Consider the following 17,017-nt stretch of genomic DNA (forward strand, 5'->3'; position numbering starts at 1 on the left):
CTATCACAAGAAGAGAAAACCAAACACCGCATGTTCTCACTCATAGGTGGGAACTGAACAATGAGATCACTTGGACTCGGGAAGGGGAACATCACGCACTGGGGCCTATCATGGGGAGGGGGGAGGGGGGAGGAGGGAGGGCTTGCATTGGGGAGTTATACAAGATATAAATGATGAATTGATGGGTGCTGACGAGTTGATGGGTGCAGCACACCAACATGGCATAAGTATACATATGTAACAAACCTGCACGTTATGCACATGTACCCTAGAACTTAAAGTATAATAAAAAAAAAAAAAAAAAAAAAAAAAAAAAGAAAAAGATAAGCCACAGACTGGCAATAGTTGCAATACTGGAATTCACAATAAATATCTGTGAAAAGAAAAAAAAAAAAAAAAAAAAAAAAGAAACATTACATACAGAGGAACAAAAATAGGAATGACAGCAGACTTCTCACCAGAAACTATGGGAGCCAGAAGACAACAAATCATCTTTAAAATACACAGAATAAAAAAATGTTAACCTAGAATTCTAAACTCACACACCACAAAAAAAGTTTAAAACAACCATTGCCAGCAAAACTGAATAATGAGAAATTTTAAATAAACTTCTCCAGGCAAAAGGAATTAATCTAGTAGGGCATCAGGCGCTGAGCAACCTTTTCTGTAAAGAGCCAGTTAAGTGAAATGGTGTAATATTATTTGAAGGTGGACCAATGATAAATTAAAGATGTATACTGAAAACCATATAGCAACCACTAAAATAAATAAATAAATAAATAATAATAAGCCAATAGTAGAGATAAAATTGAAGCATAAAACACACAACACACACACACAACACCTTGGCCGGACACAGTGGCTCAAACTTGTAATCCCAACACTTTGGGAGCTCAAGGTGGGTGGTGCTTGAGGTCAGGAGTTCCAAAACCCATCTGGGCAACATGCAAAACCCCATCTCTACTAAAAACACAAAAATTAGCTGCTCATGGTGGCACACACCTGTAGTCCCAGCTATTCTGGATGCTGAGGCACAAGAATCGCTGGAACCCAGGAGGTGGAAGTTGTAGTGAGTGGAGATTGCGCCACTGCACTTCAGGCTGGGCGACAGATGGAGACTGTCTCAAAAAAAACAAAAACAAAAACAAAAAAACACCAAAAACCAAAACCCAAAATGAAGAATACCTCAACCCAAAAAAGGCAAGAAAAGTGGAAAAGAAAATCAAATAAATAGCAAGGTGATAGATTTAAACCCAACCATATCAATTTCATTAATTTAAATGGTCTATACTTTGATTATAAGGCAGAGATTATCATATTGAATAAAGAATCAAATACTGATAGTTATAGAACACTACAGAAACCAGAAACAAAGAGCTAAAATAATAAAAAGACTAATCTAGGTACCTATAGTAGACAAAACATAATTCTGCTAAATTTATATCAATATTTAAGAAATTTTAAAACATCTCAAGCAAAAATAAATGATGAACTAATATAATTCAGTTCAGCTGAAGTGATTTGACTTGACTACTTTTTGTCTCCCCGGTTTGCAGATACTTTAAGGGCTCCATGTTAATTAGTTCCCCCACCTCTCAAATACAATTCATAAACACTGACCTTGCCATGGCTTCTTTCCACTTTCTGAAAACATTTATTCAGGGACAGATTATGTCGAACAGAATTCTTCCAGCCTGTTGGTGCAGTAGCAAAATATGGAAAATGGTCCAGAATCCAGCTATAAATTTCTTTGACAGGCAAACATTTATTTGGAGAGTGCTCAATAGCCATATAAATGAGAAGACTAAAGGAGTATGGGGGCTTTGAAGTTGCTGATTTTTTTTCTGCGTTCTGGTAGCAAGCTGGTCCAAAGGATGGCACATCATCTCCCTCTATGTCATACAATGGACTAACAATTGGAAGACCCTCACTTCCGAGGCTGAAGTTTGTTAGAAGATTAGTACTTTCATGAAGCCAGTTCAAGTTTGTGAGCTCATCATCTGCTGACTCACTGTCCACTAGAGTGGCCTTTGGCCTGGCAGCATCAACAGCTTCAGGCAAGCTTCCCATTTTGTAAATCTGGCTTAATCCTGCAATCTTTTCAGCTCCTGGGGTTTCAGCTCTCTTATCTGGAGTCATTCCAATTACTGGACCCATTTACTCTTATAGTTCTGCAACAAAGGAAACAATTATCAATGTAATACTTTAGATTCTTAAACTCTGGGAAAAAGAAAATACATATGTAAATATCCCCAAATCAGAGAAATTTTGCTATCAATTATCCCACATAATATTTAAGCATCACATTTGTATAATGAAGATACTACTGGTTATAATACAAGGAAAATAACTTATATTAGTTGAAATGGCTATAAATAAAGTGCAGCTTTATAGGACCAGGTGTATGGGTGATAGTAACACAATTAAATAATGCATTTTAAATACTTAGTACTTAAGTACCTAGCCCACACTAATCGCCTAATAGGAAGTGGCTGTTAATACTTAAAAAAGTATAAATACTTAAGAAGGCTATTTATTTGAATTATAAGACTTCATATGTATCTTAAAAATCTATGATTTTACAAATAGTTGAATCCTGAAAATAATACATTTGAAATATTATTTAAGCAATATTTTAAAATAAACCCTTTCCTCAAATCTCAAATATTTACTATAAAAAGGAACTATGTATACTATTTTTATAGCATATCATACTAAAAAGAGGTAACATTTTTATTTCATTATTTATTTTTCATTGACAAATAATACTTACATAGATGGGGTACAATGTGATATTATGATACATGTATATATTGTGAAATGATTAGATCAGGCTAATTAATATATCCATCACCTCACATACTTATTTCTCTTTGTGGTGAGAACATTTTAAATGTTCTTTTAGGAATTTTGAAATATACATTATTATTAACTATAGTCACCATGCTATGCAATAGGTCACTAGAACTTACTTCTCTTGTGTAACCATAACTTTGTAATCTTTGACTAACATTTCCCCCTTCCCTACACCCTCCTCCTACCCCCACCACCCATATCTGGTTACCAACCATTCTATTCTATATTTCTGAAAGTCTAACAAGATAACATTTCTTATTCACTAAATTTATTATTAGCTAAATTAAATTCACTATACGTTTATCATTTCTTTTTAAAATTCCAGTACTTTTAAACTCTGCATTCTATATCATCTCAAGTACTGACATTTCAAGGCTGACATTCTCTTAGTAAGGTCTGAACTGTCCCTGTACTTTCAAGGAGAGCGAAAAATAGCTGTTACTATTCTTTTTTCATTTCTATTTTCTCAAATGATTTTTGTTTTGCATTTTAAACACCGTTCTATTCAAAAACTTTATCATGAGAGAATAACAGACCAGAGAAGAAAGCAATAGGCTAATGTGCTATTTAATTAATTTTCAATGGCTCACAAAGATAACTCATTTCTAAATTCAGTGAAAAACCAACTATTATCCTATTCAACCCACTTATGCTTGTGTAACTGAAATAATTGGGGGGAGGGGGTACCTCCAGAGTTTTATTTTGCTTAGAACATAGATGGCAGGTTACTTCAAGAATTCTGAAAACCGGCTAATTTTATTTTATTTCTGTTTTTTATGTCAGTTATGTAAAAGAGAAAACTGGTTAATTTTAGATGTAGAACAGTTTATCTGAATTCTGGGAGCTACCACCAGAAGTAGTTAGCCTCAGAGCACTCCATTAGCAACAGCCTTAGATAATACTTTAGCGCCCAGGCATTTTGCTAAATAATTTACATATGATGTCTCAATTAACTGTCAATTAAACCCTATAAGCTAGGCAGTATTATTAATTCAACTTTATTGATGAGGAAAATTAATCAGAGAGGTTAAGCATAAGTGGAACTGTCAGAATTTAAATCCAGGCAGACTGACTCCAGAAACAAAATTCTAACCACAATATGTGTTGGCAACAGTATGTACACAACACCTATGAGCACCAATGACTCAAATCCTATTCATTTTAAATCTTAACAGCATTCTTTCCATATCCAGTTCTTATCTCTCTCCTGTGCACCCATAACTTGAAACATCACAACACTGTAAAAAGAAAAAGATCAAACGATAACAGATTTGGCTTCTGTTTCAATCTCTTATGAAAACCACATACATAAGCATTCACATATATGAGCACACAATGTATTCAGAACTGATATCCTGTACTATGTAAGTGATCAAATTATTCATTTTATCACCAAAGTCTCTCTATTCATAGACTTAAAAACATGATGAATGAGAATTGGTTGAATAGTGTCTTGTTTCCTTAAAAAACAAACAAACAAAAAAACCCCACTCTTTAGTGTACCCAGTGTTCAATTAAAGAAGGGAGTGATTAATTTCTAACGTTTCACTTTTGCCTTGTCACTTAAATCTCCATTTATCTGTCATTACATCTAAAAATTAGAAAGTACCAAACAGCAGTGGCTAACATTTGCTGAGATTTTACTACATTACAGATTCTATGTCATAGGCTTTAAAATGCATCATCTCTACTTACTCTGAACTACTCCTTAGTTCAATATACGTCCTTCCTTTCCAACTGTGAATTCCATGAGGAGTAAGTCTTTTTTTTTTTTTTTTTTTAAGAGACAGGGTCTCACTCCGTCACCCAGGTTGTAGTATAGTAGCGGTATCATGGCTCACTGTAACCTCCACCTCCTAGGTTCAAGCGATCCTGCTATGCCAGCCTTCCAAGTAGCTGGGACTACAGGTGCACACCACCATGCCCAGCTAATTTTTAAATTTTTTATAGAAACACAGTCTTCCTATGGTTGCCCAGGCTGGTCTCAAACAACTGGCCTAAGCAATCCTCCCGCCTCAGCTTCCCAAAGTGTTGGGATTACAGGCATGACCCACCATGCCCAGCTGGGATAACAGTCTTTTACTTTTGTATTCCTAATGAATCTTATCAAAATGTTGAGTATGAGTAGACACTCAAATCATAATTATTTCAGACAGAAATGAACTCATAATACAAATTGTATGTCTATTTTATAAAATGCTGCACTAACTGCCTTTAAGAGTTCATTTATTTTGGAAATGAATGCTTAATGGTAGGAAACATCCTAAGTGGTAACAATAAAAAAAACTGAAATTCATTGTTAAGAATAAGGAAATGGAAATGAAGTAAGCCATTTCCCTAAGGTACTAAAGCTAATAAAAGCAGAGCCAAAATTATAAACAAGGCTAAGTTCAATATTCAAATTTCTGGCCATTAGAGTCACTCTCAACCGCTCAAGTAACTTGCATTTTTAGCAATACTACTTAAAACAGAAATAGTGCGTTTTATTAATGTAACATACTCAAAAAATCAGTTTCTTGATAACTATTGACTAAATTTTCTCATAAGTAATTTAAATGGTTCCAAGTATGTTATTCCTCTGAATTACAAGTTTATAATAAAATTTCATTACTTTAAGATGTAAAGAAATAGTATGGCAACAAATATGCCAAAGAGTTACAGAGTGTTAATCCAAGCAAAGTTTAAAAAACCAAGTACTGACATTATTAAAAACCAAGTACTGACATCATCTTAGTAAGGTTTGAACTGTCATTGTGTTTGCAAGAAGGAAAAAAAGCTGTTTCTAAACTATCCTTTGGAGCACTATCCATTTAGATGAGATCAGACATGTTCAGGGTGCTACGACTGTAGACAGAGCACTACCCACTTAGAATACTAAGTCCACCACAATGGATAAATAGGCAAATGATCTTTTCTCACACATTAAATACAAATAGCAAACAAATATATAAATTAAAAAATTATATAAAAAACTTATTTTAAAAAATATAAACAATTTTGGGCAAGGACCTAGGGCCATTTTGGAAAGCTAACTGGAAATGTGTATCAAGAATTATTAAAAATTTCATTCTTTGAACCAACAATTCCAAATGTGTCACTTTCGTGAAATAATCTTATGTAGGGAAAAAGATACTCCCTTCGTAGCCCACGATGTGTGGAGGGACACACAGATATTCATCCAAAAATTATTAAAGATAATGGAAAACTATAAACAACTTACGTTTTCTATAACAGAGAAATGGTAAGGTAAAGCCCATCTATTCAATCTAATATTTAGTAGCCATTAAAAATGACTGACTTGAAGAATGTGAATAAATTAAAAACTGGTGAAAAAGTAAAAAATACATACAAAAAAGAAAACAGTGGTTTATATTACTAACAGTAATCTTTGTCTTTGTTGTTCTGTTTTCCAGTTTTTCTTTAATGTGTTTATTATAGCTTAAAATTAAAACAATAAGCTCAAGGGAGAAAAGGCTGTGCTACATTATTTTTAATTGTAGTATTTTCATTTCACACACAAAAATCAAATCTTAAAAAGGTCATGGACTTATCAGAGAGCTCAAGTCAAAAACAGAAGCCACCTCTTGTATTCTTAGTACAGCCTGTTCTGTTACAAACCTTACATAATACGAATTAGCCCATTGGTAAATAAAGGAACGATTTTAGTACAACGTAAGTCATATTGGTTTGTACATGATTCTTCTCAGCCTATGTTTTTGTACTACCAAATAACAGCTGAACCCAAAATAGGCTAACACAGTGGAAAGCAGCAAGCTGCTGAAAAGACAGTATGGTACACAATTCTCATTCAACCCATGTTCTTCCTCTTGGCACAGTTTGGCCACATGCTCTTTCTTGCAAGTGTTTAATGAGCTCTTCTTTCCAAATCTTTATGCATTTTACCCTGGCCTCCTAACCCTGTAGCTTCAACCCTTCCTCGCACAGTGTTCATCTTCTTTTAAAAATCTTAAACTGACCATATTACTTATTTGTGACAAATTTCATATATGTTTTAACATACTCTAGTATTCTCATTAAGATTTTTTTGTTAGTATTCTGGATACAAAGCTGCATATTTTTCACTTTTGAGTGAGTTGGCCCATCAGCTGAGCACAATTTTAGTGTTTTCAGGAATATATAAATATGCATTATTACTACAAAAAGATCTGTATATTTCACAATAAAATCAAGAAAACTTTCAATTTTATTTATTTTAAAAATTATAGTCTTATGAGAAACTGCATCTTAAAATGAAATGAAACCATTCACTAGCAGAGCATTAATAATACGCATGGTCAATTTGTTTCATAAAGCCAAATGCATAAATAGAAGGAAACCTGGGCTTGTAACGTAACATTTTATTACTCCTTTAAGAACAGTATTTCTACGAACCATATAAAATTGTGGTACATAACAAATATTACTTTTAAAAAAGCCAAAATAATATGATGTGGGATTTAAAAAATATATTCTAATTTTTAGAAGTGTAACTAGCTTAATCCAAGTAATTAATACAACCACTAATAAACAAATTTCTAAAGCCAAGACACTGCTATCCAAAAAAGTAGATTAATGGACTATACACTTTAGCAAAGTACAAACTTGTGTTAAGGCTCCCATCTTCTACATTCTAAAAAAGAGAAAGAAGTATTCACAAGGAGATTTTTAAAAGTGGAGAGTTAAAGCTTTGTGCAGTGGCAGTATCGCAGCCAACGAGGTTTATCTGAGCACATTTATTGCTAACTGGAAACTTTCCCCAATACCCCACTGCAATTACTTGCAATATAGTCAGCACTGGCAATTTTTGATAGTCTCTATGGAGACATAAACAAATAAAATACGAAAAATAAATAAAAATAAAAGTGGAGAGTTCAAACCAACCCAGTACAATCACTCTGGAACCCATCTAGAGCTTGATTGTGTGCCTGCCATGGCGGTATCTTGAGAAGAAGGCTTGGGAGTTAAATGTACTATGGCAGTATCTTGAGAAGGCAGCTTGGGATTTAAATGTACTATTTTTTTTTCCCACAGTTGTGGAGCTCATGCATCTCCGAAGGTGTCTAACAGAGATCTGCACATCTGCATATTATGTTCAATGTTATAGTGATACCCTACTCTAGGATAAGAAAAATAAAATTACATATTGGAATTCTCCGATTATTTCCCAAAAGGTCATAGAAGAGCATTTTTGCTTAGGTCGGTATTAACATCGGTAAGAGAGAAATGCTTCAGAGACTACATAAGAAAAGGGAAACAAAGCCACAGAATTTTCAGCATTATCTAAAACACAATATGCTGCATTACAGAGAATTAGATGTGTCACAGTGATAGCCTTTTTTGCCCAAAATAACTAAGAAACCTACTAAACACAAAACGTTGGTTTAACCAAACAGAATTTTGACTTATTTTTCTACACTTTTAACTGATTATATTAAAGACTGAGTTAACAAAAGGTTTTTTCTTTATATTTTTCCAGATGTTAGAATCCTTAAACATTATCTAGCCTTCCACATTTAAACATCATATAAAATAAAATTACATGGAAGACATTCCGAGATTTGTTTTTTCTCTCATCAAATTCATTAACATTATTGCAGCAGTAATTCATTTTTAGAGAGACTAGTATTCCATTTTATGAATATTCAATAATTTCTTATACTCTTAAGGAACACTTAATTGTTTATGTTTGGGACTATCACAAGTACTATTGTTATAGAAGTCTTTGTTCATATCACCTGGAATACAAGTGCCAAAAATTCCTCGAGTATACATCTAAGAGTTGAACATATGTCAAGAAGCAGAATTATTTGGTCACAGAATAGTCTTCAACTTTAATTGATGACCAACTGCTTACCAAAAAAATGCTGATCGGTTACCACTAACCAGAAATGTATATACCAAATGCTTCATGTACTTGCCAAAATTGTTTTTTGCCAAGCTGATGACTACTGTATTAGTCCATTCTTAAGCTGCTAGAGGGACATATCCGAGACTGAGTAATTTATAATGGAAAGAGGTTTAATTGGCTCACAGTTCTGCATGGCTGGAGAGGCCTCAGGAAACTTACAATCATGGCAGAAGGGGAAGCAAAAACATCCTTCTTCAAATGGTGGCAGGAAGGAGAAGTGCTGAGCAAACTGGGGAAAAGCCCCTTGTAAAACCACCAGATCTCGTGAGAACTCACTATCACAAGAACAGCTTGAAAGGACCACCCCCATGATCTAATCAGCTACCACAAGGTCCCTCCTCAACATGTGGGGATTACAATTCGGATTACAATTAAAGATGAGATCTGGGTGGGGACTCAAAGCCAGACCATATCAACTATGAAACTCTATCTCCTTGTAGTTTTAATTTGCATTTCCCAGATTAGTAACAGGGTGGAACACCTTTTCATTCATTTATATCTGTATATGGATATATAGAATATGAATATATAGATATATATATGAACATACAGCTATGAATATACATCTATCTATATACCATTTGGGTTTCCTCTTCCATAAAGCATCTATTGAAGCCTTGTGCCTATTTTTCTATGGGTTTTCTTAATGATTTGTAATGTTTGGATACTAATACTTACATGTGATGCAAATATCTTTCCCCAGTAGATGACTTGTCTTTTCAATCTCTTTATTAGTTGCCTTTTAATAAGAAACTTCTTTACTTTCATATGGTGGAATTTATTAACCCTTTTCTTTATGGTCTGCAGTTTGTTTTATAGTTTTTGCCTCCTCAACTCACCAAAAATGTATACACGTATTTTTTATCCAATTTCATCTTTCACATATAAACATAAAATTGTTCCAGCACCGTTTATTAAAAACTTCAGGCCGAGCATGGTGGCTCATGCCTGTAATCCCAGCACTTTGGGAGGCCAAGGCGGGTGGATCATGAGGTCAGGAGATCGACACCATCCTGGCTAGAACGGTGAAATATCCTCTCTCTACTAAAAATACAAAAAATTAGCGGGGCGTGGTGGCGGGCCCCTGTGGTCCCAGCTGCTTGGGAGGCTGAGGAAGGAGAATGGCGTGAACCCAGGAGACGGAGCTTGCAGTGAGCCGAGATCGAGCCGCTGCACTCCAGCCCCCGCAACAGAGCAAGATTCTGAGATTCCGTCTCAAAAAAAAAAAAAAAAAAAATTCATTCTTCCTGTTAGAAGAACCAATCCACCATTAGTCCTTAGCGTCCCTGCACACTCTCATCTGTTAAGAATGCAAGGCCTTTTATCTGGGCCATTTCTCAGTTTTTGTCTGCTGCAAGCAAACCTGAGGTATGATTTAACATCTCCTACTAAAGAACAGGCCAACTTCCAACATCTCTTTTCTCATCGATGAGATACTGAGAAAAAAATTTTTTTTAATTTCCATGTGATTAAAAAAGGTTTTTTTTGCTTACCTATTTCTAACCTAACTGAGTTGGTATTACAATAGTGTATAAGGTATCAATTCTCTAAAATTTGTTGAAACTTGTTTCATGGCCCAGTACATGATTAATGTTCATAATGATTCACTTGATGTTTCTATGATGCGTGGATGAAATATATGTCCATTGGATGAAGCTTGTTAATCGCACTGTTTAAATTTTCTATATTCCTACTAATATTTTTTTGGGATCTGCTTTCTACATCAAATACTTAGGCAGATATATTATAATCTCCTGCTATACTGGTAAAATTTTTCAATTTTTTCCTTGTACATCTGTTAACTTTTTGCTTCATTTTGTGGCTACGGTTATTAATTGCATGTAACTTTAAAACATATATATTCCTACCTAATTAGCCACTTCCCATTATGCATCAATTCTTTTTGTCTTTAAGTCTATTTGAAATGATGTACTAGCTTTCTTCCCATTAATATTAGCCAGGCAGCAACCTAAATGTCCATCAACAAAAGGAATGGATGTGGTACGTATACACAATGGAGTACTATTCAGCCATGAAAAAGAATGAGATCAGGCGAGGGGCGGTGGCTCACGCCTGTAATCCCAGCACTTTGGGAGGCAGAGGTGGGCGGGTCATTTGAGGTCAGCAGTTCAAAATCAGCCTGGCCAACATGGTGAAACCCCATATGCACCAAAAAAAAAAAAAAAAAAAAAAAAAAACCACAAAAATTAGTGGGGCATGGTGGTGTGTGCCTGTGGTCACAGCTACTTGGGAAGATGATGCAGGAGAATCGCTCGAACCTGGGAAGTGAGGTTACTGCGAGTTGAGATCACACCACTGCACACCAGCCTAGGCAACAAAGGGAGATGACTCAGTCTCATAAAAAAAAGAGAGAGATCCAATCATTTGCAACAACATGGATGGAACTGGAGATCACTATGTTAAGTGAAATAAGCCAGGCACAGAAAGACAAACATCACATGTTCTCACTTATTTGTAGGATCTAAAAATCAAATGAATTGAAATCATGAACATAAGAGTAGAAGGATAGCTATCAGAGGCTGGGAAAGGTAGTGGGGGATTAGTGGGAGGGAGGTGGGGATGGTTAATGAGTACAAAAAAAAAAAAGAATAAGACCTACTATTTGATAGCACAATAGGGTGACTATAATCAATAATAACTTATTTGCATATTTTTAAATAACTTAAAGAATATAATTAGATTATCTGTAACTCAAAGGATAAATGCTTGAAAGGATGGATACCCCATCTCCCAGGAGGTGCTTATTTCACATTGCATACCTGTATCAAAACATCTCACGTACCCCATAAATATATACACCTACTATGTACACACTAAAATTTTAAAAAATAAAAAAAAAAAATTGCTAGGTGTATATTTTTCCATCATTTTACTTTCAACATTTTTGTTTTCTTGTAGTCTCTATCCTATATCCCATATAAATGAATATTGTTTTTAAAGGCATGCATGTATTTGGATTTACTTCTACCATCCTTTTTGGTATCCCACTCTTTCCATGTTAATTTTTCTCTTTCTTTTCTTGCCTTCTTTGGGATGATTCCTTTTTCTCATTCCATTTCTTTTAATCCTCTATTAGTGTGGAAGTTATATACATATTTCTATCACTGAAATGTTACCTTATAATTTTTGATATATACTTCTAAAATTCCAGTTATCTTTAGTCTGCCCCTAAACAATAAATAACAATAAATATATATACATATATATATATTTTTTTTTCTTTTTTTGAAACAGAGTCTTGCTCTGTCACCCAGGCTGGAGTGCAGTGGCACAATCTCAGCTCACAGCAACCTCCACCTCCTGAGTTCAAGCGATTCTCCTGCCTCGGCCTCCTGAGTAGCTGAGACTACAGGCGTGAACCACCACATCCGGCTTTTTTTAAAAAATATTTTTGGTAGAGACTGGATTTCACCACGTTGGCCAGGCTGGTCTCGAACTCCTGACCTCAAGTGATCTGCCCACCTTGGCCTCCCAAAGTGCTGGGATCACAGGCGTGAGCCACTGTGCCCAGCAACAATAAAAAGATCTTTACATGCTAGCTCCAATCACCTTCTCCTTGTTTATAATATAATATAGCTTTTTCTTTTTCGAGACAGAGTCTCACTCTGCTGCCCAGACTGGAGCGCAGTGGCACGACGTTCGCTCACTGCAAGCTCTGCCCTCCCGGGTCCATGCCATTCTCCTGCCTCAGCCTCCTGAGGAGCTGGGACCGCAGGCACCTGCCACCATGCCCAGCTAATTTTTTTGTATTTTTAGTAGAGATGGGGTTTCACCATGTTTGCCAGGATGGTCTCGATCTCCTGACCTCGTGATCCACCCGCCTTGGCCTCCCAAAGTGCTGGGATTGCAGGTGTGAGCCACCGCACCCAGCCAATATAGCTTTTTCTTAACTTCGTAAGATGCTATTATTATTTATGCAGTCCATTTTTATTCACCCATATAATTGTCACTCTCTGATAGTTTCTTCTTAAATCTCAGATTTTCTACCTATGATCATTCACTTCTGCTTAAAAAATAGTCAGTGAACTTTCACATTTTGCTTGTATGAACATGTCTTTATTTTGTCCATGATCTTGAAAGATGTTTTTGCTATAGAATTCTACACTGTTATTTTGTCTCACATATCATTTCATAGTCCATTACCATTTCCATTACTGTTATCGAAACCTGATATTCCTTTGGAGGTAATGTCTTTTCTCTTAAAAATGTTCCCTTTATTAACCTCTTTTGTATTTTCCAATTTCTTGTCTATATTGTGCTCTAAATTTCTTAAGATTTACCTTTCATTATGCTACCTTTTCAACAGTATATTTGCTTTTATACCTATTCACTGAATTTTAATTTCAATTACTATTTTCATTTCCAGAACTTCTGGTTCTGTTTCAACATGTTTGCTCTTTTCATTTTTAAGTTTCTTACTGAACATATTAAATGTATTTATTTTCTATTTTCCATCTGATAATTCCAAAATGTGAACTATTTGCAGATCTGACTCAAATGATTCTCTTACATTGTGCCTTTTTCCTTGGATGGTCTGTAGTTTTTATTATAAGTCACTTATTTTCATTAGACTTTACCCATGGGAATTCTTTGATAATGATGATTACACGTTAGGTTTTATCAGGCCCTTGGGAGTCGTAACAGCCCAGGATCATTTTAAATTCTTAAGGTTTAGTGTGAATTCATGCTGCAACTAGTGTGAGAGCTGGTTTGTGGTAGCACATTTTCAGTGACATTTTTTCAATTTACAGCAATATTTGAGAAAAAAATTTACCTGTAGAAACCCTGGGGGCATAAAGGGAAAGAATTTCTATATCACTCTTATAAAGGTGCAGTACAATGGGGCTCCAAATTAATCAGGAAGACTATTTCCTGCTAAATGCTCCACCTTGACTGGGTCTAGGCTTTGCTTCCTGATCCCTGAGCCCCACAAAGCCAAGAACAGAGAAGCTCACCTGATTTGGCAAATATCCTCAAGGCAATAGCCAGGTTCAGAACTCAGCCTGCCCTAAGTACTCTCCCCTTTGCGCCAGAGCACTGATGCATTTAAGATTTTATTTTATCCAGCATTTTAGGTTGTTTTCAGCAGAAAGCTGAAGGTACTTGGTACCTTGATCCAGGTACGTGGTTCACCATGCTGCTGGAAACAGATATTTACATTAATTTCTGATGACAGTGTCACTAAAGTACATTATCCTTTATTTTAGCACATAATTTCTTATGTTTTCCTTTCTGCCTCAGCACACTTGAGAAGTCTGACATACTTCTAACAAGAGTTGCTCATTATGACAATGAATCCCAATCGGAAGTAGGTAAAGTACATATCCCTGGAGGTAAAAGATTAGTGGATACATTCTACAGGCCCCAAGTGTTGCAAATTTTCATTTTGTGCTTTCATTTCAATAATAAAAAATATATTTTGCCATTTTCAAAGAGAAAAGTGAGAGACATTTTTAAAGAAAACTGCTCTAAGAACTAAAGTTGGAGATTCTCAAAATGAGATTTTTTTTTCTTTAAAAGAGATCCATATTATTTGAGAGAGGCACTGCTCCATACTGAAAGGACTCACATTGCTATATTTAAGTTACCAAAAAAACCCTACTTCCATATCTTAGTCCTCAATGGTACTGTATGTAGTCAATGTACCTGATTATACAGGTCTGTGATCCCTTATCTAAAAACCTTAGGGCCAAATATATTTCAAAATTCAGAATATTTTGGATTTCAGAAAGGTAATACGATATACGATATCTATACATATACATATATTTCTCTCACATCCTAATGAAGTCTAAGGCAATACCCCAAAATAAACATGTTAATATTTCTGTGGCAAAATGTATATTTACACTAAGAAGGGAGTAAATAAAGACCACCAATACCCTTATATTCACTCAGATCATGTTTTACCACTATAAGGGTCAAGAAAACTTTTGGTTTCCGGAGGATTTGGGATTTCTAAATCATGGAAATGGACTTATCGATTTATTACCTGTTACAGAATGGAAAGCCAGGTAAATTTCATTAGAATTTCACATAATACCACAGATCTGAATAAAATCTTAATAAGGGTAAAGAGCTCACCTTAAGGGACATGAATTTAATGCATAAACTTTCTGATTCCCCCACCCCCACAAATACTTATAAGTCTCTTTTTTGTCTATCTGTGGTTTAACAGTTGAGGATACAGAGTAAGTAACCTCCTGATAAGGAAATGTATTATGAATTACTATGATGTCAGAAGTACCTAATGTGTATAGGAATTTTAAATATAGAAATTTAAATCTATATAAAATGTATATAGGAATTTTAAATGCTAAAGATAAAGTATTAGCTATATTAGACCACGATTATAGTATCTCTGCATCTAGTAATGTAGATAAAAGGTACAGAAAGAGATGTATAAGAGATATACCATTCAGAAGAACCTATTCTGGTTCCTTTCTAAGAGACTTCAAATCAGAAACTTCTTGCATCTACTACATGCATGGCTCTGTTGTCATAGTTACAGTCTATGGTAAATATTATATAATTTATAAAATGAAAGGCTTCTTCCTTTAGAAAGGAATTAACATACATAATACTAGGAGATATTGGGCAGAAACTTGAGGAGGCAATATATTTGAAGTTGAAATTGTGAAGGATAAGGAACTTCATTAATTTAAAAATTCAAAAAGTAAAATCTAAATCATTTATCTTGATATTAATTACATCTGGAGACAGTGAAGCAAGGGATTATCAGCATGAGCTGTGAAGAAATATTGCTTGGGTTCAAATCCCAGCCCTGCCTTTCACTAAGCTATGAGACCTATCAATTTAGAATTATACTACTACTTACTTTCATAAGATTCTTAGTACAAATTAACCAACAAAAATAAAGCACTTAGAACAGAGGTACAGAGTAAGTATACAATGAATACTAGCTGCAGAGATAGTAATGATGGTTATTACTATTATAAAATTTAAAATTATTAGCTTTCTTCCTAAAGTAGATGTATAAATATCATAACCTCCAAATACAAAAATTAGGGTACAAAATCAGTAACAAGGCTTTATATTTTGAAGTTTTGAAATTAAAAAGTATTTGTCTAGTGTTAAGGATAGATCTCCCTCACGACCAATGACATCCACTGACGAGGTGGCCAAATGAGATCAGGACTTCTTGGAAGAGTGTCACAATACGTGTTTCATAATTTTCTCTATTATTCCACTTTCACTTCCTTATTTGTCTCCATGCACTTTGCTTGCAGATATTTTGCCAATCATGCAACATGATAGAACCCTTCTTCTAATCCTTGTAGTTTAAATAATCCAAAAGAACTTAAAACATACAAACTTTTAATATTTTGTTATTAATGGCCAAGAAAGGTCTAAATTACTTTATTAACAGCTTTGTCTGATCCCAACATTCTCACACACACAAAAGAATTTATGAACAATAAAAATAACTATACTACCTCTGAAATAATGATGAGTTTTCACTATTAATGCCATTCTCAATAATAAAAAGAAAAGACACAGCAACAAATGTAATGGCATCATCAAAACTGGACAAGAATATAAATATCTCCTAGTTACATTCATTTGTATCCAACTAATTTAGAATGTACTATTCTGTTTCAGAATTCTTAAGTTAAAATACTCAAAATAATTTTCTATCCATTTTTGAGATAATACTTTTAACAAATGAGGCAGATCTAAGAAAAATATATAAATAGCATGGTTAATTCCAGCCTAGCAGCTAGAGTACATTAAAAATATGGATATACAAATATAAAATTTATTTAATGACCAAAAAAAATCCAGCTCAGTTCAGAAATTCTCATGAACATAAAGGTTCTGGGTTTTTTTCTTTCTTTTTTTTTTTTTTCTGGTTCTGTCACCCAGGCTGGAGTGCGGTGGCATGATCAGAGCTCACTGCAACCTCAAGCTCTTGGGCTCAAGTGATCATCCCACCTCAGCTCCCTGAGTAGCTGGGACAACACGCGTGTGTCACCACACTCAGCTAATTTTCTTACTTCTGTAGAGGCGGGGTCTCCCTATGTTGCTCAGGCTGGTCTCAAACTCCTACGCTCAAGGATCCTTCTCCCTTGGCCCCTCCCTAATTGTAAGGATTACAGGTGTGAAACACTGTGCCTGGCCAACATAAATGATTTTTAGTGTACTCTTTAATAACTTACATAGGTCCACAGCAAATAAAGCATAGCTGCAATTAACTCGGTTCGATTAATT

General features: G+C 34.8%; 1 protein-coding gene and 1 non-coding gene across 7 annotated transcripts in view; one reads left to right on the forward strand and one right to left on the reverse strand.

Annotated features, from left to right (window-relative positions):
- The window catches only part of FOXN2 (forkhead box N2), a 72,886-nt gene that overhangs the window by 39,205 nt on the left and 16,664 nt on the right, over positions 1-17,017 (reverse strand). For 4 of the 6 annotated variants that reach the window (XM_030921624.1, XM_030921625.1, XM_030921629.1 and 1 more), the window contains one exon: positions 1,621-2,171. In XM_030921624.1, the coding sequence (XP_030777484.1) occupies positions 1,621-2,157 (537 nt within the window). In that variant the 5' untranslated portion in view covers positions 2,158-2,171. Of the gene's footprint in view, positions 1-1,620; positions 2,172-13,740; positions 13,926-17,017 lie in introns of all 6 variants that reach the window. The other 2 variants (XM_030921627.1, XM_030921626.1) reach the window with 2 other exon arrangements.
- On the forward strand, positions 7,540-7,679 carry LOC115894491. The gene has a single exon (XR_004054596.1). It is a non-coding gene; the product is annotated as a U4 spliceosomal RNA (small nuclear RNA).

This window comes from Rhinopithecus roxellana, chromosome 17 (assembly GCF_007565055.1).
Source record: "Rhinopithecus roxellana isolate Shanxi Qingling chromosome 17, ASM756505v1, whole genome shotgun sequence".
Lineage (NCBI taxonomy): Eukaryota > Metazoa > Chordata > Mammalia > Primates > Cercopithecidae > Rhinopithecus > Rhinopithecus roxellana.